Genomic DNA, 25925 nt, shown 5'->3' on the forward strand with positions numbered 1-25925 from the left:
ACAGAAATCAAGATGATGTGGTTAAAGAAAGATTAAAGAAAGCAAATAGATCAGTGTAATAGAATAGAGAATCCAGAAATAGTCCTACACAAATACAGTCAATTGATATTTGACACTGATGTCAAGGCAATTCAATGGAAAAATAATGGCATTTTCAACAAATGGTGCTGGAAAAACTAGCCGTCCAAATGCAAAAATATAAACTTTGATTCATGCTTTGCATCTTATACAAAAGTGAACTCAAAAAGGATTATAGATCTAAACAAAGCCTAAATTAAACATATAAAACTTCTAGAAGGAAATATAGAAAACGTTTGTGAATTGGGTTAGCTGATGATTTCTTCTTTTTTTTTTAAAGATTCTATTCACTTATTTGAGAGAGAGAGAGTGAGAAACAGCATGGGGGGGGAGAGGGTCCGAGAGAGAAGCAGGCTCCCCACTGAGCCGGGAGCCTGATGTGGGACTCAAATCCCAGGACTCCAGGATCATGACCTGAGCTCAAGGCAGTCACTTAACCAACTGAACCACCCAGGCACCCTGCTGGTGATTTCTTAAATACAACACATAAGCATGATCCATAAAAGACAAAACTTATAAATTGGACTTCATAAAAATTAAGAACTTCTCTTTGAAATATCATTTTCAGAGAATGAAAAGATAAGCTACAAACTGGGAGAAAATATATGCAAATTTGAAGGAGTTAAATCCACAGTATAACGAACTGCAAAACTCAGTAAGAAAATAGTTCATTTAAAAAATGGGAACAAGTTTGAACAGGCAATTTAAGAAGATGTACAGGTGGAAAATAAACACTAAAAGATGGTCAACATTTTTAGTTAACAGAGAAATACAAATTAAAACTACAAGGAGATTCCATTGTACATAAATGTCTGAGCTTAAAAACATTGAACATAAAAAATGATGGTGGGGATATGGAGCCACTAGAACTCTTAAACACTGCTGGTGCATATATAAAATAGTAAATCTACTTTGTAAAAACAGCCTAGCAGTGTCTTTTCTTTCTCTCTCTCTTTTTTTAAGCAGGCTCCACACCCAGCGTGGAACCCAATGTGGGATTTGAACTCACAACCCTGTCTAGCAGTTTCTTAAAAATTTAAACATAACAATATCACTCCACCATTCTACTCCTAGGTATTAACCCAGGAGAAATCAAAGCATATGCCCATACAAAGATTTGCAAATGATCGTTCACAGCAGCTTTATTTGAAACAATCCCAAACTGGAAACAATCTAAGTGTCTATCAAGGGGCACCTGGATGGCTCAGTCCCTTAATTGTCTAACGCTTGATCCCAGCTCTTGACTTCAGGGTCGTGAGTTCAAGTCTGGTTTTGGGTTCCACGATGGGCATGAAGCCTACCTAAAAAAAAAAAAAAAAAAAGTTAAAAAATGTCTCATCAAAAGGTAGATAAATTGTGTTATATTCATGTAATGGAATAGTACTCAGCAATAATGAGCAATAAACTGTTGATACACAGGACAAAATGGATGAATCTTAACGCTGATGAAAGAAATCAGAATGTACTTGCACCATGGTATCATTAACATCAAATTCTAGAAAATTCAAACTTTAGGGTGACAGAAAGCAGAACCTGTCATATGGGGTAGGTGGGGAAGCCAAGTATTTTACAGGGGCATGAAGAAACTTTGGGGGGGGTGAAGGAAATGATTGTTACCTTGTGAGGATGTGTATATATATGTTCACTTATCAAATTGTGCAATTTATTGCAGTTTATTGCATGTCAATCGTACCTTAAGCTACTAAAAAATTTTTTTTCAAGCTGCCAAAAATTAACGGAGATAATTTTCAACTGTTGTGCAAGGTTTGCCACAAAGTATAAGATCTGCATATAACTGCACAGCTAAGCTATATTACTTTTTGTCCCTTAGTGTCGTGAAAAAACTGCAACATGAGAAGGCTCTGATGCCAAGGTTAGGCTGAGAAATGCTTGTAAAGCTACTAATCTAAAAATCACATTTTTATTTACTGAACTCACTTTCCGTCTTGTAAAACGAATGTTGGGGATACTTCTAATTCGGCTCTTTTAAAATCGAAATAAGCGTGAGCAAATTAATAAAGACTATGAAATCCAAACCACTATCTTCCGTCATAATTTGAAGCCTTGTAAATTAAAGCTATCATCAAGCCAGCTAGTGTGACGCCCAGAGGCCCAGAAATCCCTGGCCTGCGCAGACTCTGTGCAAAGCTCTCCACGTGCGGGGCCCCGCCCAGCGCGCCCCACCCCTCCCCGCCGCGCCCGCGCCCCGGGCCCCAGGCTTTGTGGCCACGTGAACGAAGCAGCGGCTCCCAGCAAGCCCGGGTGATGGCGCAGCGCCGTGCGCGCAAGCGCAGCGCGGACCCTGAGCGGTCTCTGCGCGCGCGGTAAGTCTCTGCATGTGCGCGACTGGGGGCTGACGGCTAGCTGCGGTGGCAGGCGGAGGGCTGAGGGCCCAGTATGTGGGAACGAGGGCACTTTTCTAGAACTTCTGTGGCGGAAAGTGTGAGGTCAGTAGTAGTCATTTTGGTAGGTTCGATGGCGGCCGCTTCAAGTACCGTCTTTTGCCCGTGGTTGCCGTTTAGGCCTCCCAAGTATGGGGCGAGGCCCATTTCCTGGCCTTCCTCAGCCTTGGGAGCCCGCCTATTTCTGAGGGTGACTGGCACCCCAGCTTTTGAGTTGTGGTGCTGGGAGGCGAAACCGGCGTGCAGATAACTCCGGCCTGAGTGTTCTTAGTGGAGATGGGGTCTCAGGTCTGTAGTGGGGTGGAATTCTCCCCGCAAATTCTGTGCCATTTAAACTTCAAAATCCCTCATAAAATGGGTCGGGGAGCGACCTGGACTCACTCATTCCAAATTCTTGTCATGAATTGGAGTTTTGGAAGTGCCATCTGGTAATCCCGTTTTGCGGGAAGCAGGTGCAGCATTAGTTTGTTCATAATTATCGTGGGTAAAGTCTTTTTGGCCACTTTTAAAATAAGGTTTTAAGATGAAACTATAGTTTCTTGGGATTTCCAGACATTTTCAGTTTTACTAAATTTAAGGCAATGGCGTCCAGAGAAATTTAGTCTCTCCAAGCAGATTCTAACTTGGTATTACAACTTTTTGCTCAATTAAAAAAAAATTTTTTTTTTTTTTTACCATTAGTGGAGGAACGATACTTGTTTTGAAGATATTCTCATGGTGCTTAATGTATGTGAAAAAAACTTTAAGGTGTAACAAAAATCAATAAAAAAATTTTTATTTGGCTTTTGTTTTTTTCTGTGACAGTTTTTCTCTTTCCATAGTTGAAAGAGCATTTGAGACTTTGGTGTAGCACTGTTCTTAGCTTTTAAAGCTCTTAAGTATATTTTCAGTTTCCTTCAAAGAACTAACATGTAGGCATGTAAAGTGCAGTATTTTAGTGTATTAATGATAAAATCATAAACCAGTCAACATTTATTTTGAAACATTTTGGAGTTGGAAAGTATATTTATTATGTAATGAAAATTAGTTTTGATGTAATGGGCAAAAATTGATTCATGTTGCAGTCTTTGATTGCAGGGTATTTTCAAAAGTAGACACCACTGTACCTTTTAAATAAAATTGATTACCAGTCTGAAGCATTTGTTCTCTATATTTGCAGTGTTTCTTTTTGTTTGAATTGTAGAAGTCCTGCTCTCCTTTTGGGAGGGCATCAATTATTTTTAAAAATATGCACATTGTTCTGAAGTATTGATTTATGTAACTGATCACAATATGCCTGGATATCCACCACAGTGTAAATTTGTAAAAGCTTGGCTGAAGAGATACTTATAAAGATGGGTTTTATATGATGAAATTGCAGAATGTAGTATATTCAGATTTTATTTGAATTAATTATTGAAGAAGATCTCTGAGGTCATTTTTGATAGGGTTTGAAATTTGATTATTTAGGAACAAAACATACTTGTAGGAATTTGAACATTATATAGTCTTTTTTCACCGTGAATGGACAGATTATTGAACTTAATTCAAGGTATTGAATTGTTTTAGTTTTTCAGGAATTGTCCAGATGGATGAAGATATGCATTACAATAAAGGTACTGACACAAAATTATTTTTGGATGTAAGAGCTACATGATCTTGATTAATTTCTAATTTTTATTGCATTTTCATTTGGTTTTAGTTGAAGATGTGGTTGGAAGTCATGTGGAAGATGCAGTAACATTTTGGGCCCAGGTAAATAGCCTGGTTGATTTTCTCCTCCCTCCACTTCCTCCCCTTCCTCCACTAACCCAGGTCCTGCCCAACAAAAATAAAAACCCCAGAATATAGATACCTTTGTCATTCTCAGTGCCTAATTATTCTTTTTTTAAAGTTTTTAAATTAACGTGTCAATGTATTATGTTTCAGGGGTACAGGTCTGTGATTCATCAGTCTTACACAACACCCAGTGTTCACCACAACACATACCCTCCCCAATGTCCATCACCTAGCCACCCCATCCTTCCACTCCCTCCCCTCCAGCAACCCTCAGTTTGTTTCCTAAGATTAAGAGTCTCTTACGGTTTGTCTCCCTCTTTGGTTTTGTCTTGTTTTGTTTTTTCCTCTCTTCCCCTATGATCCTCTGCCTTGTTTCTTAAATTTGGCATATCAGTGAGATCATATGATAATTGTCTTTTTCTGACTGACGTATTTCACTTAGCATAGTACCCTTTAGTTCCATACATGTTGCAAATGGCAAGATTTAATTTTTTTGATGGCTGTGTAGTATTCCATTGTGTATGTGTGTGTATATATATATATATATATATATATATATATATACATACATACATACGCACCACATCTTCTTTATCCATTCATCTGTCGATGGACATCTGTGCTTTTTCCATAGTTTGGCTATTGTGGACATTGCTGCTATAAACACTGGGGTACAGGTGCCCCTTTGGATCACTACATTTGTATCTTTGGGATAAATACCCAGTTGTACAATTGCTGGGTCATAGGGTAGCTCTATTTTCAACTGTTTGAGGAACCTCCATTCTGTTTTCCAGAGTGGCTGCACCAGCTTGCATTCCCACCAACAGTGTAGGAGGGTTCCCCTTTCTCCACATCATCGCCAACATCTGTCATTTCCTGACTTGTTAATTTTAGCCATTCTGACTCATGTGAGGTGGTATCTCATTGTGGTTTTGGTTTGTATTTCCCTGATGCTGAGTGATGTTGAGCACTTTTTCATGTGTCTGTTGGCCATTTGGATGTCTTCTTTGGAGAAATGTCTGTTCATGTCTTCTGCCCATTTCTTGATTGGATTATTTGTTCTTTGGGTTGTGAGTTTGATAAGTTCTTATAGATTTTGGATACTAGCCTTTTGATAATGTCATTTGCAAATATCTTCTCCCATTCTGTCAGTTGTCTTTTGGTTTTGTTGGCTGTTTCCTTTGCTGTGCAAAAGCTTTTTATCTTGATGAAGTCCGAATAGTTCATTTTTGCCTTTGTTTCCCTCGCCTTTGGTGATGTTTCTAGGAAGACGTTGCTGTGGCCGAGGTCGAAGAGGTTGCTGCCGGTGTTCTCCTTAAGGATTTTGATGGATTCCTGTCTCACATTTAGGTCTTTCATCCGTTTTCAGTCTATTTTTGTGTATGGTGTAAGGAAATGGTCCAGTTTCATTCTTCCGCATGCGACTGTCCAATTTTCCCAACACCATTTGTTGAAGAGACTGTCTTTTTCTGTTGGATATTCTTCCCTGCTTTGTTGAAGATTAGTTGACCATAAAGTTGAGGGTCCATTTCTGGGTTCTCTATTCTGTTCCATTGATCTGTGTGTCTGTTTTTGTGCTAGTACCATACTGTCTTGATGATTACAGCTTTGTAATAGAGTTTAAAGTCCAGAATTGTGATGCCACCAGCTTTGGTTTTCTTTTTCAACATTCCTTTGGCTATTTGGGATCTTTTCTGGTTCCATATAAGAGTGCCTAATTATTCTTAGTATTATTTAACACAGGACATTATTAGAAGACAAATGGCCACAGCTGAGACTTACTACCTGAGTTACGAGTAGTGTACTCATAATACACTGACTTAAAAAAGAAAGCAAGATTATAATTGTGGATTCAGAATTACACTCAATTTAATACCAATAATCTAGGCTGCATAAATTACTGAATATGCCAAGGTACTTGTATTTATGAAGTTACAGCCCCATCTAGGGGTCTTTTATAAGATTGTTTCTTAAAAGATACTATGTTTTTAAATGTCATTTTTTTTTAATGGCTTAATTTTGAGTTTGAGATACCAAAGCTTTTTCATCATAAAATTGGAAGCACTAGTGGAACATTTACAATTTTCTACTGTCAGACTTCAAGTCAGATAACTTTGCTTAGTTTTAAATATAAAGCAAAGCACCAAAATGCCCCTGTTCTAGAATTTAAGAAGGTGAATCCCTCTAATGCATACAATTACTAATTTTTAATTTTGTGAACTACATATTATGTGGGAGGGAAGGGAATGACATTTGTCTATACTTCCTGTGGTATAAGAACTCTTTTGTGGGGGTGGAATGATTTGGCAATATGGGAAATAGAATTTGTGAGAAGAAAACTTGTAGAAGAATATGATTAACCCAGAGTTTTTACTTCTATATAGAAAACATTGTAGAAGGCTGATACTCATAGAAAACTTGTGGTAAATATGTGTCTCTGCTTATGCAGATATTTTCTAAAGGGTGCCCACATATTCTCTGCCTGTTGTCACTGTATTAATAGCATCTGTGTCCCAGGTTAGATAATCAATATATTTAAGCTCATAGCTTAAATAAGATTTTCTAGGGGCACCTGGGTGGCTCAGTCAGTTTAGCGTGAACTCTTGATTTCGGCGTTGTGAAATCTAGCCCTGCACTGGGTTCCATGCTGGGTGTGGAGCCTGCTTAAGATTCTCGAGGGGCGCCCGGGTGGCTCAGGTCATGATCCCGGAGTCCTGGGATCAAGCCCCACATCAGCCTCTCTGCTCAGTGAGGAGCCTGCTTCTCCCTCTCCCTCTGCTGCTCCCCTTGCTTGTGCGCGTGCTCGCTCTCTCTCAGATAAATAAATAAAATCTTAAAAAAAAAATTCTCTCTCTAAGGGTACCTGGGTGGCTCAGTCGGTTAAACGACTGCCTTTGGCTCACGTCAGGATCCCAGAGTCGCAGGATCGAGTCCCACATCAGGCTCCCTGCTCAGTGGGGCATCTGCTTCTCCCTCTGACCCTTCTCTCTCTCTCTCTCTCAAATAAGTAAATAAAATCTTAAAAAAAAAAATACCAAAGTTAAAAAAAAAAAAGAATCTCTAACCCTCCCCCATCTCTTACAAAAAAAATTTTTCTGGATCCTCACTGTTGAGTAGAAATACGTGAGCCACATAAGTAATTTGAAATTTAGCAGACACATAAGAAAGTAAAAAGAAATAAGTGGAATCAATTTTATTAAATATATTTTATTTAACTCAGTATATCTAAAATATTTCAAAATGCAGTCAGCACAGATATATTTACAGGTGTTTAATTTTCCTTTTTCATATTATGTTTTGAAGTCTGGTATGTATTTTAGACTTACATATCTCAAATCACATCAGCTATATTTAAAGTGGGTATTGGCTGTTGTAATTGGTCAGTGCAGCTATAAACTTTGATTTCAGTTGACTGCTATGTGAAGCTGTTGATTGAATTTGGAGCTGTTATTTAAACCAGAAGTCAGCAAACTTTTCCTGTAAAAGATTAGATAGTAAATATTTTAAGGATAGTGGGCCATATAGTCTATAGCAACTATTCAACTCTGTCAACTTTGCTGTTGTAGTGCAAAGGCATCCATGGATAGTACATAAACAAATAGATGCAGCTGTGATCCATTAAAACTTTATTTACCAAATCAAGTGACAGAGGCCAAAATTTGCCAACCTCTTATTTCAGCCATGAAGTTGAGGCCTTGTAGAAATTTAAACATTTTAAGAAATTAGGAAACATGTTATAAATGGATGAGATTAAGGGTTAAAACTACTAGTGGCATTCACATGAATTGAATGATTATTTCAAGAAGCAAATTGTAAAATTTTTTTATTTACTTGAAAGAGAGGGAGGGAGAGAGCACAGCTGGGGGAGAGCAGAGGGAGAAGCAGGCTCCCCACTGAGCAGGGAGCCCGACGGAATGGGTCTCCTTCGCAGGACCCTGGGATCATGACCTGAGCCAAAGGCAGATGCACAAATTGTAAAATTTGATTGGAGTTGTAATAGATATAAATAAAGAGTAAATAGAAATTTACTAATATGTGGAGGCAGATCAGACAAAGATCTGCTCATGTATATTCTCTGCTTTTCTGCCACTGTGGATTTCTGCCCTATAAGCCACTTATATGCGTACACTGCAGAATTTTTGGTAGGCCCAGTGGGATGAGTAGCAGCTGAAGGAATCGTGTTTGACCTTCACCTTTATTTGAAAGAAAGAGCTTCCATTTATTTTAGTCCAGATAGCTATAAGATCTGATTATGCAGAATCTTTTGGTGTATTCTGAACTTTAGAGAGTGAATTCTGGGGTTTTATTCACAAAGGCTGCTTGCAATGTGTTTTGGCTCAGGTTAAATTCAGTTCCCTTTTTTACTCTATGGTGATACTGATACTCATCACGATGTCTTTGGAATGGCTCTTTCAGAGTTTCTTTTCAGTTATCAGAGATGATCATGTTCTTTCTAGCCTTACTGACTATTTTGCTGATATATTTTTTAAGAACATATATATATTTAATTATTTTGGAATAACTTTAGACTTACAGGATGTTCGTAAAATTAGTAGTCTTTTTAAAAATTTTTTTATTTAAATTCAATTTAGTTAACTTATAGTGTATTATTAGTTTCAAAGGTAGAGTTCAGTGATTCATCAGTCTTCTATAATACCCAGTGCGTATTACTTTATGTGCCCTCCTTAATGCCCATCATCCAATTACCCCATCCCACTTCCCCCCAGCAACCCTCAGTTTGTTTCCTGTGATTAAGAACCTCTTATGGTTTGCCTCCCTCTCTGTTTTTATCTTATTTTATTTTTCCTTCTCTTCCCCTATGTTCATGTTTTTTTCTTAAATTGCACATATGAGTGAAATCATATGGTATTTATCTTTCTCTGACTGACTTCGCTTAGCATAATACCTTCTAGTTCCATTCATGTCATTGCAAATGGCAAGATTTCATTTTTTGATGCCTGAGTAATATTCCTGTGTGTGTGTGTGTGTGTGTGTGTGTGTGTGTGTGTGTGTGTGTATGTGTATGTACATACATATCTGTGGGTGTATATATATATATATATATACACACACACACACACACACACATATATATATCACTTTTATCCATTCATCTGTTGATGGACATCTGGGCTCTTTCCATACTTTGGCTTTTGTGACATTGCTGCTATAAACATTGGGGTGCATGTGCCCCTTTAAATCTGTATTTTTGTATCCTTTGGGTAAATACCTCATAGTGCAATTGCTGGATCACAGGGTAGTTCTATTTTTAACTTTTTGAGGAACCTCCATACTGTTTTCCAGAGTGGCTATACCAGTTTGCATTCCCACCAACAGTGTAAGAGGGTTCCCATTTGTCTGCATCCTTGCCAACATTTGTTGTTTCCTGAGTTGTTAATTTTTGCCACTCTGGTGTGAGGTGGTATCTCATTGTGGTTTTGATTTGTATTTCCCTGATGCCAAGTGATGTTGAGAATTTTTTCCCATGTCAGTCGTTTTGTTAGTACAGTCTTTCCGTATATTCTTCATCTAGCTTCCCTTACTGCTGACATTTTACATAACCATAATACAGTTATCAAAGCCAGGAAATTAACATTGGTATCTTGCTATTAACTTAGCCCTTATTCAGATTTCAGCAGTTTTTTCGTTGCCATTTTTCTGTTCCAGGATCCCACATTGTATTTAGTTGTCATGTATTTTCAGTCTCCTCCAGCTTTTGACAGTTCTCTTATTTATCCTTGTCTTTCATGACTGACATTTTTGATGAGTATTGGTCAGTTATTTTATAGAATATCCCTCAGTTTAGATTTGTTTGATGGTTTTTCATAAATAGATTAGCAGTAATACTACAGAAGTGATACTGTGTCCTTGTTAGTGTATCATATTTGGGATTCATGATATTGATACATCATTATTGATGATGTTGAGCTTGCTCTACTTGGTTAAGGTGCTCACTGCTGGGTTTCTTCACTTGAAAGTTACTGTTCTTTTGTAGTTAATAAATGCTTTAGAGGGAGATACATTGAGATTATCTAATCTTGTTTTCCTTCAACTTCTCATCCACACATTTTATTATTTATTACTATGGTCTTTGCCTAATGATTTTGTTTCTCTCATTCCTTCTGCATTTATTAGTTGGAATTCTTCTGTAAGGAAGAGCTGTATCTTCTCCACTCATTTATTCAATTATTTAAATTACTATAGACTCATGGCTATTTATTCCATGGGTTATAATCCAATACTACCACTATTTTGTTGTTTGAATTGTTCTAGCTTTGGGCATCAAGAGATTGTTCACATTGGCTGCTGTGTCCTTTAAACATGTCCCCATTTCATTTTTGAGCATTTCTTTACTTTCTGGCACCACCGGAAGTTCCAGGATCATCTTTTATTTCCCTGTCCTAGTCCTGAAATCTGCCACTCTCCAAGGAACTCTGATTCCTTTTCTTGGAGAATGGTGTTTTAGAAATCAAGATCTGGGCACTGAGTGTTCTTATTGGTCCTGGAGTGTCATTGCTTTTAGGCCCTCTCAGCAGACTGAGTTGGGAAATATATATGTGTAAAAACTACACATATACCCATCTCTATTTTTGTGTGTCTTCCTTTCACATATGCATATATAAGCACACAAACATGTATACACACACATACACGCATACTATGAGTTCATATGCATACCTTTCAATTCTAATCTAACGGTGTAGGCTCATAACTAGCCTTTGCCCCTTGATTGTAATTTCTTCCAGCTCTCATTATCTGTGGTATATTTACTTATTTGTTCAATCCTAGTGTACACCTAAAGGAGTTTCAAATTGTTAGCCTATATCCATGAGAAATGAATTTATTTAACTAGATTGTAGTATTTGTGTATAGAGGATGATATACATTTTGAATTTTTTTTACATGTTTCCTTTATATGATAGCAAGTATATGAGAAGACTCATGTCATTTGACTAAAATATGTGTCCATTTTGAGCAATTAGAATTTGATCTAAAGTACAATCCAGAGGTAGTTGTTTAAAGTTACCTCCTCTTATGATTTAATAGTATTTGGTATCTTAGTTTGAATTCCAAGTAATTTGAACTCACTGCAAAGTAAAAATTTTCTGTACCTGGAACCATTTCTTATAAAGAACTCATTTGGATTATGAAAAATACTGCTGTAAGAATTTGATTTAATTTCTAAAGCTTCAAAATCTTTTAAGTATTAGGCTAATAGAACTCTCAATTTGGGGGGCACCTGGGTGGCTCAGTTGGTTAAGGTACTGCCTTTGGCTCAGGTCATGATCCCAGGGTCCTGGGATTGAGCCCCGCATCAGGCTCCTTGCTTGGCAGGGAGCCTGCTTCTCCCTCTCCCTCTGCCTGCCTGCCACTCCCCCCTGCTTGTGCTCTCTCTCTCACTATCTCTCTCTCTGTGTCAAATAAATAAATAAATCTTAAAAAAAAAGAACTCTCAGTTATGTAACACTGTCAAATAATAATTTACTGAATCTTATAATGTAGCTATTCTTTCTTCTAGAGTATTAGTAGGAATAAGGACATTATGAAGATTGGTTGCTCATTGTCTGAAGTTTGTCCCCATGCCAATTCAGTTTTTGGGAATCTTGATCCAAAAAAGGTGAGCCATATTCTTGGATATCATTATTCCATCTCTCTTGATAACTTTATGTCTTAGATTTTATAATTGTTGGAATTTTTGATGTATTTGAAAAGAAGAGGCAAATTTTTAGAACTTATGTAAACTGTAGTCATAGTAAATTTATTCTTTCAGAAATACTTATGGACTATATGCTATGTACCAGGTACTGTCATAAGCACTGATAATACAGTGGTGAACAAGATAGAATCCTTGCCTTTGATACCAATTGACAAAAAAATCTGTAAAAGTAATCTTTATGGAGAAGAGTTTGATCTTTTTCTCTTTTTTTTAAATTGAGGTATAACTTAAATACAGTAATGTGTTCATGTCTTAGCTGTACAGCTTCATGAATTTTTACGTATGTATGCATCTGTATAATCACCAGTCAGATCAAGATACTGTTCCATCTTCCTGAAAAATTCTTGCAGGTCTTTTCTCAGTCAATTCTTGGACAGTAGTCCCTCTAACAAGAGTTAATTATTATTCTGACTTCTGTCACCATAGATTCACTTGCTTGTTCTTAAATCGTACAGTACTTACTCTTTTGTGTATATCTGGTTTCTTTAGTTCAACAGAATTTCTGAGATTCTTCCATATTATTGTGTGTACTTGTGTATTGGTAGTTTGTTCTTTTTTAAGCTATGCAGATTTCATTATGTAAATACACCACAATTTATTGTCCTTTGATGGGCATTTGGATTGTTTGCAGTTTTTGGCTGCTGTGAATTAAGCTACTATGAAATACTTATACAGGCTTTTGTTGAATGTATTAATTCTTTTGAGTATATATCTAGGAGTAGAATTGCTAAGTCATACAGTAGGCATGTTTTACTTGGGTAGATACTGGCCAAATAGTTTGGCAAAGTATTGAACCAGTTTTCATTCTTACCAGCAAAGTATGAGAGTGATGAGGAGGCATTTAAATTAAAATTAAAATTTAAGGAGGCACTCTGAGTGAGTGCCTCTTTTAAATTTTGTGCCATGAATGCCTTCTTTGCATTACCCAGCTCAAAGCTCTGGTTATTTATTTATTTTAAAAAGATTTATTTATTTATTTGAGAGAGAGAGAGAGGGAGGGAGAGAGAAAGAGCGTGTGAGCAAGAGCCAGGAAGGGGTAGAGGGAGAGGGAGAAGCAGATCCCCCTCTGAGCAGAGAGCCCCATGTGGGGCTATATCCCAGGACCCCAGGATCATGACCTGAGCAGAAGGCAGATGCTCAACCCACTAGGGGGGCCCCAGCTCTGGTTATTTAAATGAGAGGGCTAGGTCTTATATTTTGATATGGAATTAGGTGGTTAAAATAGTGTATGTAAGTAAGCCCATTTGTGTGAATAAAAAATAAATATATCTTAGCATATATGTAAAATTAGTGTAAATGTAAAATTATTTTCAGCAGTCCATGTTAAGTGTTGGGAAGGACGTCTTACCGTTTACCCTTTTTGATGTACTTTGATTTTCTTTTAATAATTTGCTTCTATTTTTATTTTAAAGTAATTAAAACCCCAATGGTATATATAAAAATATGTAAAAAGAAGAAATTAGAAGGGAAGAATGTAGCTGAACATAAGAATGGATAAGGGAATGTAATTTGTAAATTTTTAAGTTTTAAGTGTCTTTGTAGCCTATAACTGTGTATCGTAGTATTAACAAATTAAGACATAACCACTTTTTCTCTGTTGAATGCAAAATACTTGCTTTACAAAAAATTCATACTATTTTAAATAATGGATTTCTTATTATAAATGATTACTCAGCCACCTCTGGTTACTTATGAATGGATTATACTTTATAAATTTTTCAGTGATTGGTTCTCTTCCTCTCATCATGTAGGCAGGTCATGGGCTATAAATAGTGGAGCTGTGAGAGGAAAAGATTGGGACCAGGGACAATGGGAGTGAATATATGGTTATAACTGTGTTTAATTTATTTTTTATATTTTTTAAAGATTTTGTTTATTTCCTTGTGAGAGAGAGAGCACAGATAGAGAGGGAGAAGCAGACTCCCCGCTGAGCAGGGAGCCCCATGTGGGACTCGATCCTAGGACCCCGGGATCATGACCTGAGCCGGAGGCAGATGCTTAACTGACTGAGCCACCCAGGCGACTCTCTGACTGTGTTTTAAAGACAAATCTCTTTGGGATAGACTTGTATTGATGATGGTTGTGATTATTCACACTAACAGAGTCAAGAACTTCAGATTCTTCAACTTTGTTGAATCCCAGCTCTATTTCTGGATTTCTAAGTATCCCCACCCCTACCTAGACTGGGTTGCAGTTATACCCCAATTCTGTCACTTGTCTTTTTTTTTTTTTTAAGATTTTATTGATTTATTTGACAGAGAGAAAGCGAGAGCAGGAACACAAGCAGGGGGAGTGGGAGAGGGAGAAGCAGGCTTCCTGCCAAGCAGGGAGCCCGATGCGGGGCTCGATCCCAGGACCCTGGGATCATGATCTGAGCCAAAGGCAGATGCTTAACACTGAGCCACCCAGGCGCCCTGTCACTTGTCTTATATTGAATTGTTAAACTTAATGGCGTATTATTACAAAGTCTTAACTAAATGTAATGTGACCTTTTGCAGAGTTTGAAATTGATTAAGGCTGTTGATTATCAGCTGTTTTGCTACTAAACCTTTTTGCTTGCTGAAAAATGTAGTTAGATGGTTGGGAGAGTGTACCATGCCATTTGTGCCCACTCTTGACTGCCAGTTGGTGAGTGTTAGCTGAGGGAACCAGAGTTAAGTGCTAATTGAACACACCTATCCTTTGTAACATTTGCTTTGTTAGATATCCATTTTGTCTGAATTGATTTGTACTTTGTAGCTTTGGGGAGTTGAGAATTTTTATATTTTAATATGTATATGTCTTTTGCTTCAGAATTTCTGAATTTGTCCTACCTCAGAGTGATACATCTAAAAGTAATTTTTTATACTTCACTTAAATCAGTGTTCCTCCGCCTTTCATGATGCCCTTTTTTTTCTTTTTAAAAGATTTTATTTATTTATTTGACAGAGAGAGGGATAGCGAGAGCAGGAACACAAGCAGGGGGAGTGGGACAGGGAGAAGCAGACTTCTCAACGAGCAGGGAGCCCGATGTGGGGCTCGATCCCAGGGCCCTGGGATCATGACCTGAGCTGAAGGCAGACCCTTAACGACTGAACCCCCAGGTGCCCCTCATTATGACCTTCTAAGGCATTTTTTCCCTAATGGTTCTCCTCCCCTCAAGACATATGTACACCACTGACATACTGTATATCTGTTTATGTTGTCAGGTGTAAGTTGTCAACTTTGAAGGGATACAAACCATTGTAATACTGAAGGCACCCCCCACCCCTGAACCAGTTTTTACTCCTTGGGAATAAGAGTTACCCCATTGAGAATGTATGATTTAAAGTGGTTATCAACCTAGGGTGATTTTGTATCCCCCAGACTCACCCCCCGGTGATATTTGGCAGTGTCTGGAGACATTTTTGGTTGCCACAACTGGAGGGGGTGCTACTGGCATCTAGGTAGAGGCCAAGGGGGATGCTGCTAACTATCCTATAGTGCACAGGACAGAGAGAGCCCCTGCCCCATTTCTCTGCCAAAGAATTATCCTGTCCCAAAATGTCAATAGTGCTGAGGTTGAGAAATTGACATAAGTATGTAAATTTTCCTTTGTTTTTTAAATTAAACAATTAAAATATAAACAAATGAAAATTCAGTATTAAGGATATTATCTAGTTTTATCAATTCAATAGCACTAGAGTCTTTCTATATAAAGTAAAAAGTATAAAAATCTTTCTTGGCTGGTAGGACACATGGATCCCAATGGTTGAGAATTAGACTTAAGTGGCAATGTACTTGGCATGTTTATATTTTAAGATTAATTAATTGTACCATTTATGTCTTTAGACATTAAAACAGCATGATTTTAAGACTGATTGCTTTTTTTTGAATTTTGTTTTTATGTCTTTCCTCTTTTTTGGGGGGGCGGGGAAGCAGAATTGCATTATGGACTCTGGAGTCAGATTGCCTGACTTTGAATCCTGGTTCTGTTGCTTACTGGCTTATGACTTTGGGCATATAATGGTGAACACAATGTACCTACCTCCTATGGCTGTGAGAATAAAATAAGTTATTATATATAAAGTGCTTCTTGCCCGATAGTAAGTGCTTAATAAATGCTAACCATTATTCTGATCTACTTAGCAAGCTTTGAATCATTAAAATGCTAAATAATTTTACTTTATTTTTCTCTTTATAGATTTATGGTGGATTATTTTCTGAAGATAAATGTTGGTACAGATGCAAAGTACTGAAAATCATCAGTGATGAAAAGGCAGGAACAAGTGTTCAGTTTTTTTTTTTTTTTGCCTGAGTAATGATTATTTTGGCTCCAAAATTTGATGCTTATTTAGCCCTTCATTGCTTATACATAGTAGTAATAGATCTGGTTCAGTTGAACTTATAAATTAATTAAACATGTTTTTTTTTGCCCTAGTGAACAGAAAAGAAATGAATTGCTTAAAAAAATCCAGGTCAGATTCAGGAATATTCTTCTGAATTTAAGTTGTCATATAATCACCGAAGATTGTCCAAGAGTAGATTACATAATTTGTAGATTTTGTTTGCTGACCAGTTTGTTTTTTTTTAAAGATTTTATTTATTTATTTGACAGAGAGCAGAAGTAGGCAGAGAGGCAGGCAGAGGGAGAGGGAGAAGCCTACTCTCCACTGAGCAGGGAGCCCGACGCGGGGCTTGATCCTAGGACCCTGGGATTGTGACCTGAGCCCAAGGCAGCCGCTTAACCGACTGAGCCACCCAGGCGCCCCTACTGACCAAGGGTTCTTAATCATCATGCTTGGTTCTTGCTAAATAACTTTAAAAAAAAAGTTCATCTATTAAGATTGAGTAAGAAAAGAACATTTGATGTGTCCTTAAGAAGTTCTTTTTATCTTTTGCTTAGTTGATTTGCATATTGTTAATGACGATTGACTTGCTTTTAATGCTTTGGTTAAATGTGATGAATTTTCTTTGTGTTTAGCTATTTGAGTTTTTACATTATGAACTTGAGGGAGCTTTTAAGGGGATTTGTGGAGATGAGATTCTGAATAGCTGGTGGCAATTGCATATTGCAGGCTGTGTAAAAGCATCTCCGTAAGCTTTCCTTTACTGTTTTTTTCCTGTATCTGCTTTACTGGACTTAAAATATTTTCTCATGTGTATATATTTTATAGATATTTTTCTTAGTGTAATAAGGAGATGATAAGATGAAACAATTTGAGTAATGCTCAGAATAACTTTTTAAGAAAAATTTCATGATTTATTACTGTCCAAGGTAATGGTTTATCTTAGTGAAATAGACCTTTCTAATTAGATGTTTTCCTCACAGTTTGACAACTAGAGATGATATATTGTGTTTGCTTTTGCCTTGGCCTTAACTTTTTTAAATTCAGGGGCAAGATGGCTTTTGACCTTGTGATAAACTCCTTTTCTTTTTTACTTTCTAAATGTAGAGCTGGATGTGAGGGTGACTTTGATACATTTCCTAGGTCAAACACCTGGGATGGGTTTAATTTTACCCAAGGAAGTTTGATAATTTTGCCTTTCTTTTCATGTTTTACTGTTTCCAACTTGAATTTTGGAATGTTAATTGATTTTAACATTTGAGATAGGAGAAGCCATAAGCTTCATAGATTTATGTTTATTTAAAACTAGCTGTTTAAGAAAAAAATAACCATAATGAGAAATGGTACTGTTGGAAATAGTATAAGTAACTAATACTATTAGTTAACTAGTACCAAAGAGAGATTACTAGGATCTCATGGACCATGGATTTTCTTTATTTTGAAGATATTGTTGGAGGTCTTATTTCTAAATACATTTTATCAATTTGAGGTAAAATGCCCTGAGGTAATTACAGGTAATTAACAGAAAGCAGCAAATTGATGGTTTCTTTGGAGATGTTTAATCTAAGTTCCGTGTTAGTATTTGTCTCATTTTTTCCCAGTGTCTGGTGAGATACATTGACTATGGAAATACCGAAATTCTAAATCGATCCGATATAGTTGAGATTCCTTTGGATCTGCAATTTTCTAGTGTTGCCAAAAAATACAGACTTTGGGGACTACAGATTCCTTCTGGCCAAGAAGTTACCCAGTTTGATCAGGCAAGTCACAGATTTTAAATATTTTTGTTAATGGAAGTAAAGCTATGTATTTGACACAAAATATAAATGTAGTTAAATTCTGCTGATTTTCTTTAATATAAAAGCCTGTATAAATTGTGAAAAATACAAATTATAGAATAATTGAAAGTAATTATGTAATTTAAAATATGAATTATATAATGATTCAAAAGCAATTATTTGTACTCATCTTTGCTAGGTAAACATTCGTGATGATCAGAGTTGTATATGCTTATATATTTACATAATAAGTGTAAATAGTTTCTTCTCATGTGAAAGCTTAGAAGAGTCTTTTGTAATGGAGACTTGTTTTTGAGGCAGTATTTATTACATAAAAGTGATCTTTAACCTAGCCCTGGCCATAAATATCACAAAACTGAAATTAGTAGAGTTGTGAATTAATCAGATTTTTATCATTTTGGCAAGGGTTCATACTGTTTGGTGTACTTTTCAATGATGTTCTATCTAGATTCTAGTTTGTATCCATAGATTCTAGTTTGTATCAATTTCCATTAAAGTTTGGGTTAGTAACCTAATTCTGGCAGCCATCTGATAATTTCAGGGGTAGTCTTATGGGAATTCTACCTCCTTTTAAATCTCCTGTGCAATAATGATGTTCTTTTGGTGTGTGTTAATGCTGTTGAGATATTATTGCTAAGTAATCAGATTTGCATTTTTTTATTTAGCAGCTCATATGACTTATGTGGAATAGTAAAATTCAGAAACCTCTTTGCCTCTTTTTTTCTGTTTTGTTTTGAGAACCTTGGAGGTTGTTGGGCATAGTTTTGTCTGAAGTAGAGTTACTTATAAGAAACATTTCTGTACTTGGAACTCAGACTTTCAGAAGTACATAGATATTATTGTAAAATTACACCCCTAAATTTCTGGTTTAAAATCTGAAGTTTTTTATGTTTTCCTTTAATCTAGATGTTTTGACCAAGGTAGGGGCTTGTTTTGAATTTCTTATATGCCTAGAACCCTAGAATCTTACATTTACTGACCTTAGAATTCCTCTGCTCTCACCTTGTTATTTTATAAAGAAATTTGGTCTAGAACAATTACATGACTAATATTTAAAGTCATGAAGCTAATTGTGGCTGGGTGAGAGCTAGAACTCAAGTCTGTTGCTGTTCTCATGGTAAGGCGATAGAAAATTTATGTTGATTGAAACAAATATGAATCAAGAATAAAAGGTCATTTTTAAAAGTTAGTTTTGGAACTGAGGAGTAAACTTTAGTTATTGGGAATGTTTTGTGTGCTTCATAGATTCTTTACAGGTGGTATTATTTGTATTTGCATGCTTATGTTCGGTAAAAAGACTATTAGCAAACAATGTTTTCTGGAAGAAAATAGTTAATCTTGAATGTCTCTGCTTAGGAAGCCCATGTTTAGCCATTAATTCTCAGCTCAAGGCTCAAATATAATTTCCTATGTAAAGTCTTTGCTAATACCCACCATCCATTCCCCTGTAGCTGTTTCATTCAGTGAATAAGATATATAGAATTGCATTTTTCCTTCCCCAACAAGATAGTGAGCTTGTGAGATGAGACTGTCTTAGTAGAGATAATATTTTATTCATTTTTCTGTGCCTGATCTCCTTGATCTTGCCTGTTAGGTGTTAGACGAGCATCCACTTTATCTAGCATTTGACCAAATGAATGAATAGTAGGGATTTAGTTTAAAAGAGAGAGAGAGGAGAGACCCTTCCAGAGGGTGACCTAGGCACTAAAATACCCTCAGTACGTTTTAAAACAACACTTTCATACCCATGTTATAACACAGTTGAAATTAATACTCAGAATAGTGGTTACAAATGCTAAAGATCACATGAAGATTTATGCCCTAAATGCCTTCCTTATTTTGAAAATTTTATGTAGAATCAGGGAATGAGAGCTAGAGATTGGAATTTGGGTTTAAAAGATTAAAGGCTTTTTAGCCTGTTTTCTAATATATCCAGACAAGATTAGGTAAATTAAAATAGAAAGCAAGTGATGCTTTCTTGGTTTTGAATAAAGCTTACCAGTTTGGGAAACACAATGAGATATGTCTTAGAAAAATGACATCATCCTTTTTTAATCATTGAAAGCTCTGTTCTAAAACAATGACTAGATTTATTTAAAAGATAAATCTTATTTATGTCTTTTAAATACCTAACTATGTTTTAAAAATAAATAAATAGATCTCTCTTTCCGGCCTGCAAGATTTAATGGGAACTATAACACATTTCTCACTATAAAAATTAAATATTTGACATTTAAAAAAATATGTAGAATATATATTTTTATGGTAAAGTACAATATTAAAAAACCCATGTATCATCTACTTGGTCATTCTTTTTGTTAGAATTTAGGAGAACTTAGAATTTATTCCAAGTTTAGGGTTCTGTCTTTGTGATTATGTATAATTCAGGGAGAATTTTGTTGAACAACTAAATGTGATTGGCAACCATAACTAAATGGAATTTGACTTCAGGGAAAAGTCTAAAAATCAGATTTTTGCATAACATATTTTAAACAAGGAGTAGTATACCTTTAGAGCATTCAGCTTTAGGTAATTAGAACTCTTGTAAAAAGTAGATTATTTCCATTTAAATCCATATGTTGCCCAAAGACAGAGTTTCTTGAAATTAAGAATTTTACATATTCCAGCAATAATTTTCAGACACTGTCACTTCCATTAACATTGGTTAGGAGTAGAAAGTTGTACTTGATTTTAGATAGACTTTCAGCATAAAGGTGATGATGTGAACAAAGGCAAAAGAAAAAAAATTAAATTTCCTTAAAATTTACAGCCATTGACAAGTCCTTGAGACAGGCAGAGTGTCCTTCCTCTAGGAACTCAGCTGCCTCCATGTTAAAACTTTGCTAGTAGCAAAAGGCAACCTTAGCTTAACGTTAGCCTGACCTCCAAAATCCTGCAAGTCTCCTTTAACATGTAAAAATTCCTTTGGAAACTTCCTTTATCTCTACCCACCCCTTCCCCGCAAGATATATGTTAGCAGTCATCCTCCAAGCTTTGGCCCACTGATAGACATCTGAAGGGTCTCATGACTAAGATTTTACTAGACAGTAGCAAATGACCTTTTCCTAACAACAGCTAGCCCCTCAATGTCCTCTAAACCTTGCTTCCAAATTCCTTAGAGACTTAAGCTTTCCCTGACCTCCTCCCATTTTGAAAGTATATAATGGGCCACTCCTCATGACCCCAGTGCAGCTCTTTTTGCCCATGGATCTTGTCCCGTGCTTTGATAAAACCACCTTTTGAGAAGACATCTCAAAAATTCTTTCTTGACCGTTTGCTCCTGAACCCCAACATTGTTACATCAGTTGAAACCGAGGGTTTTTGTACGAAAGAGGTTAACCCAAAATCACATTCTGATTGATTGAAATCTTAATCTGATATATTTCTGTGAACCATATTTTGAGTTGGTTAGCTTTGTTTGCTTGATCTCATTTGTTGGTGATGCCTTCTGAACCATCTTTGCTATCTATATTGGTATTCTTGGTAAATTCAAGCCTCTCAGGATGTGTATTTAAAAATTTTATGATTTGAAAGATTTACAAAGCCCGTGTTTTTGTAAACTTAAAATACTTTGTCATTTTGGTTTGTGGATTAAAATTTTTTTTTTTGGATGGTTAATGATGAGCATTTACCGTTTACCACCTTCTGCCCTTTTGGATGCACCCTTCTAGGTCCAGGGGTTCTTAACTTGGGGTTAAAATGTATCACAGTGAAAAAATTTTCTTTGTAATTCTATGTATTTTGTTTTATTTTATTAATTAATTTATTAAAGATTTTTTATTCATTTTTTTTGAGAGAGAGTGAGCACAAGCAGGGGTTGGGGAAGGGCAGAGGGAGAGGGAGAAGCAGTCTCCCCACTGAGCAAGGAGCTGTTGCAAGGCTCCATCCCAGGACCTTGAGATCATGACCTGAGCCAAAGGCAGACACTTAACTGACTGAGCCACCCCAGTGCCCTTGTAAAACTATTTTTAAAGTTTTGTTGAATTTGAGTGCCTTTTCTAGATACCAGATTTCATTTTTATGTGCTGTACTCCTCAGGACACCATTTCATTTCATTGGGACCAAAATGGTCAACACCATCTGCTTCGTTTAAAACAATTATTCTAGGGTGTTTAATTGGTACACATTTTAAAATTTATAAATATGGCTGCCTATACAGGTATTAACTCTACTTCTGGAAGGGAAGATTTCTCCTCTAAATGTATAATTAGAATATATTCATACAAATGGAGAAGTATATTTGCATATAGCCAATAACAAGGTAAGAGTGCTTTTATAGAGTTTTCAGAATGAAGAAGTATGATTGTTTGAAAAACTGGGTAGAAACAAAATAAAGTGAAGAAAAACATGTTGGTGTAGTTGGTTTACAACTTTTTTCCTTCCCCGTCTTTCTTAGGGCAGAACCTTTTTGGGGAGCTTGATTTTTGAAAAGGAGATAAAAATGAGAATTAAAGCAACCTATCAAGATGGAACAGTTATTGCTCAGGCTGAGTATGGCAGTGTGGATATAGGGGAGGAGGTGGCTAAAAAAGGATTTGCAGAAAAATGCAAACTCACTTCCAGCACTAACACTTGTGAGGAAAAAAAATCAGATCCTGGTCAGCTTGTCCTCAGGAACCTCAAAAGCCCCATTCCCTCATGGGGGCATAGATCAAACCAGTCAGCCTTCACCCGGCCAAAGGGGCGCTTAAGTGGGAGGATGACTCTTGATCTGAAGAATGAAAATGATGCAGGAAATCATGTGACATTTCCAAAGTAAGACTGTCATGGGGTTTTTAATCTTAACTAGTTTCTAATTCATGGTAGAAGCTCTTGTCATAGTAGAAGTCAAGGCTTATGTTTTTGGAGTCTTTTATCTATGTCAGTGATTTTGAGGGATGGTACTCATTTCTATTTTTCTCAAACATGTATTTCTGTCTGCTTTTGCAGGAACATTTTTATTAAACGCCATTTTGAAAGAAAAATCATGCCTCAGTTGTTTAAAGTTCACATACTAGCTCTTCATATTAATTCTTTGGAATATGTTTATCAAAAATAAAAATATACCCCTAAATCTGAATTATTTAGGCAAAGCCAAAATTTCAGATAAACTTTGAAGTTTTCCTATGGCTTTAAGAATATTTTAATGACTTTTAGGGCATTACCTTTCCTTTTTAACAAAAGAGAAACTCTTTGTTCTTCCTGTGATAACTTGTTATGATGGAATTTGATTATTATAAAGGGAATTCACTTTTTAGACAATCTTGAATTATAAATTTGAAGCTGAAAGCCATGTTTAATGTTTCTAAGTACCAAACGATTTATAAACTTCTGTATCATGATCCAGGCCATGATTCCATGTCTTGGGTTATGTAGCTGTTTTTGGGATCTTAGAAAAAAACTGTAAAATGGAGTGGGGTTGATGGGGAGGAGAAATTGGAAGAAACTGATAAAGAATGCTTTTTACTGTATTTGCTAGAGTTGATATTGCTACAAGCTGGCATATATTTGAGTGTTGGCAGCATTGTTTTTGAAGTTAGCTTAATATATATTATGGTATAAAAAGCTCAAGATGATTTAGTTCAGCTTTATGATCTCTGTCAGCCTTAGACAGTTTGGTTTTTAAAATGAGTGAATTTGTTTTTAATAGGGAAAATTTGGCTGTTGGAGACTTTAATTTAGGGTCTAATGTCAGCCTGGCAAAAATTAAGCAGGACCAGAAGCTGATTGAAGAAAATGAAAGGCTTAAAACAGAGAAGGAGGTTCTTCTTGAAAGTTACAAAGTTCTAGAATCCAAAGTAGAACAGACTGCCCAGGAGCTGCAGGTATGATATGTTCACTGGTGTAAGGTAAAGAATGACTGGGTAATCTGTATACTCATCTGCTCTTCTTTGTTTAATTTGCTGTCACTTTTTGTTTTCTTCCCTTTCTCTCCTCCTCTCTCATTCTCTCTTTTCTTTATATTTGTTTACAGATGAAGTTTTTTCTTACACTCCAAACTAATCACCTTTGGATTTCATTGAGTGTTTGAAAAATTAATGATTCATTTATATTTCCTTTTATGTTCTTTTTTTTAAAAGATTTTATTTATTTATTTGACAGAGAGAGAGGGAGACACAGCGAGAGAGGGGACACAAGCAGAGAGAGTGGGAGAGGGAGAAGCAGGCTTCCTGCTGAGCAGGGAGCCTGATGCAGGGCTCGATCCCAGGACCTCGGGATCATGACCTGAGCCGAAGGCTTAACGACTGTGCCACCCAGGCGCCCCTCCTTTTATGTTTTTTTAAAAACTTTTAACTGTGGGAAATTTCAAACATTCCAGAAGGAGAGAGAGTTGAATAATTAACCTTATGTATTCATCACCCGGTTTTTACATTATTAGACACATGGGCAGTCTTTTCAAAAAAAGCTATACCTCCTGAGTTACTTTATTTTATTTATTTATTTATTTTTAAAGATTTTTTAAATTTATTTGAGAGAGAGTGAGAGAGAGAGAGAGCATGAGCAGGGGCATAGGGAGAGGGAGAAGCAGATTCCCCAACTGAGCAGGGAGCCTGACGCAGAGCTCGATTCCAGGACCTTGGGATCATGATCTGAGCTGAAGGCACATACTTAACCAACTCAGCCACCTAGGTGGCCCAGAGTTATTTTAAAACAAATCCCATTCATAATTCTACTGTATATGTTTTAGTGTGTGCCTCTGGTAGAGAATAACTTTGAAAAAGACAACCGTAATACTGTACATACTTAAAAATTAACAGTAATTCCTTAATATCTTTTACTATCCAGTGTTCAGATTTCCTGGGTGGTTCTATGAATGTCCCTTAGCTTCTTCCAGTTGGGATCCTAGTTTAGGCCTGTGCCTTGCATTTTGTATGATAAATCTCTTAAATTGCTTAATCTGCATCCTTGTGTTGCTTAAGAGTCTCCTTTTCTGCATGTATTTCCTTTTATGGTAGTTAGGTCTCAAGGTTTGCTCAGATTCAGGACATTTTTTTCTACCCCAAGAATATTGTGTATTTTTCAAATGTGTAAGTGTTTTCTTATACTAAATGTGCCATCCTAACACTGTCTCCAATTCACCATCACCAACTGGGTGTCCTGCCATTCATTTGTGATACTAAATACCCAGCAGTTGGCACAGACCCCACAAGTTAAGGGCTCAGTCCCATAAGACTTCTTCCACTTCAGATACCAGCCACAGTCAGGTTCCCAGGCTACCTACACTTCTGCCTGTAAATTTGAGAGTTCCTGTGATCCCTACTCCCCTGTTCAGTAATTTACAAACAACTCATAGAACTCAGAAAAGTGCTATACTTATGATTACAGTTTTATTATAAAGGATATAACTCAGGAACAACCAAATAAAAGGAAGAGATGCATAGAGGAAGTTATGATGGGGGTGAAAGGTAGAGTAGGGAAGCTGCGGGTATTTAGCCTACCACTCTACCAGTATGGGTTTGTTCACCAATTTGGAAGCTCCCTAAAACCTAATTATTTGGAGGGTTTGTTTTTTTTTTTAAATGACCGTTTCATTAGGTCTGATTGATGAATTCATTGACCATTGGTAATTGAACTCAATTTTCAACCTTTAAATCCATATGTGGCATTTTCCAGGGAGCTCTGCCTCATAAATCCATAAATCTTGGGTTCTGTCCATGATAACCTTTTATTTTTATTTTTAAAGATTTATTTATTTATTTTAGAGAGAGAGAGCACGTGCTCGAGGCTGGGGAGGGGGAGGGGCAGAGGGAGAGGGAGAGAATCCAAGAAGACTCTCTGCTGAGCACTGAGCTCTGTCTCACAAGTCTGATATTTATTAATATCATGTCCTGAGCCGAAATCAAGAGTCTGTATACTTAATCGACTGAGCCACCCAGGTGCCCCA

At 36.5% G+C, this 25925-nt stretch overlaps 1 protein-coding gene across 15 annotated transcripts in view; it reads left to right on the forward strand.

Annotated features, from left to right (window-relative positions):
• The first annotated feature begins 463 nt into the window (after positions 1–463).
• Positions 464–25925, forward strand: part of STK31 (serine/threonine kinase 31) — an 83216-nt gene continuing 57754 nt past the window's right edge. For 2 of the 15 annotated variants that reach the window (XM_073898965.1, XM_073898962.1), the window contains exons 1-8: positions 470–2402; positions 4029–4075; positions 4162–4214; positions 11758–11856; positions 16118–16192; positions 17864–18022; positions 22458–22816; positions 23691–23865. In XM_073898965.1, coding sequence (XP_073755066.1) covers positions 2344–2402; positions 4029–4075; positions 4162–4214; positions 11758–11856; positions 16118–16192; positions 17864–18022; positions 22458–22816; positions 23691–23865 — 1026 coding nt within the window. In that variant the 5' untranslated portion in view covers positions 470–2343. Of the gene's footprint in view, positions 2526–4011; positions 4076–4161; positions 4215–11757; positions 11857–16115; positions 16193–17863; positions 18027–22457; positions 22817–23690; positions 23866–25925 lie in introns of those variants that run through there. The other 13 variants (XM_073898954.1, XM_025873029.2, XM_073898959.1 and 10 more) reach the window with 12 other exon arrangements.

This window comes from Callorhinus ursinus, unplaced genomic scaffold (genome assembly GCF_003265705.2).
Source record: "Callorhinus ursinus isolate GAN/ISIS: 27379988/994484 unplaced genomic scaffold, GSC_fseal_2.0 scaffold12, whole genome shotgun sequence".
In the NCBI taxonomy this organism is placed as follows: Eukaryota; Metazoa; Chordata; class Mammalia; order Carnivora; family Otariidae; genus Callorhinus; species Callorhinus ursinus.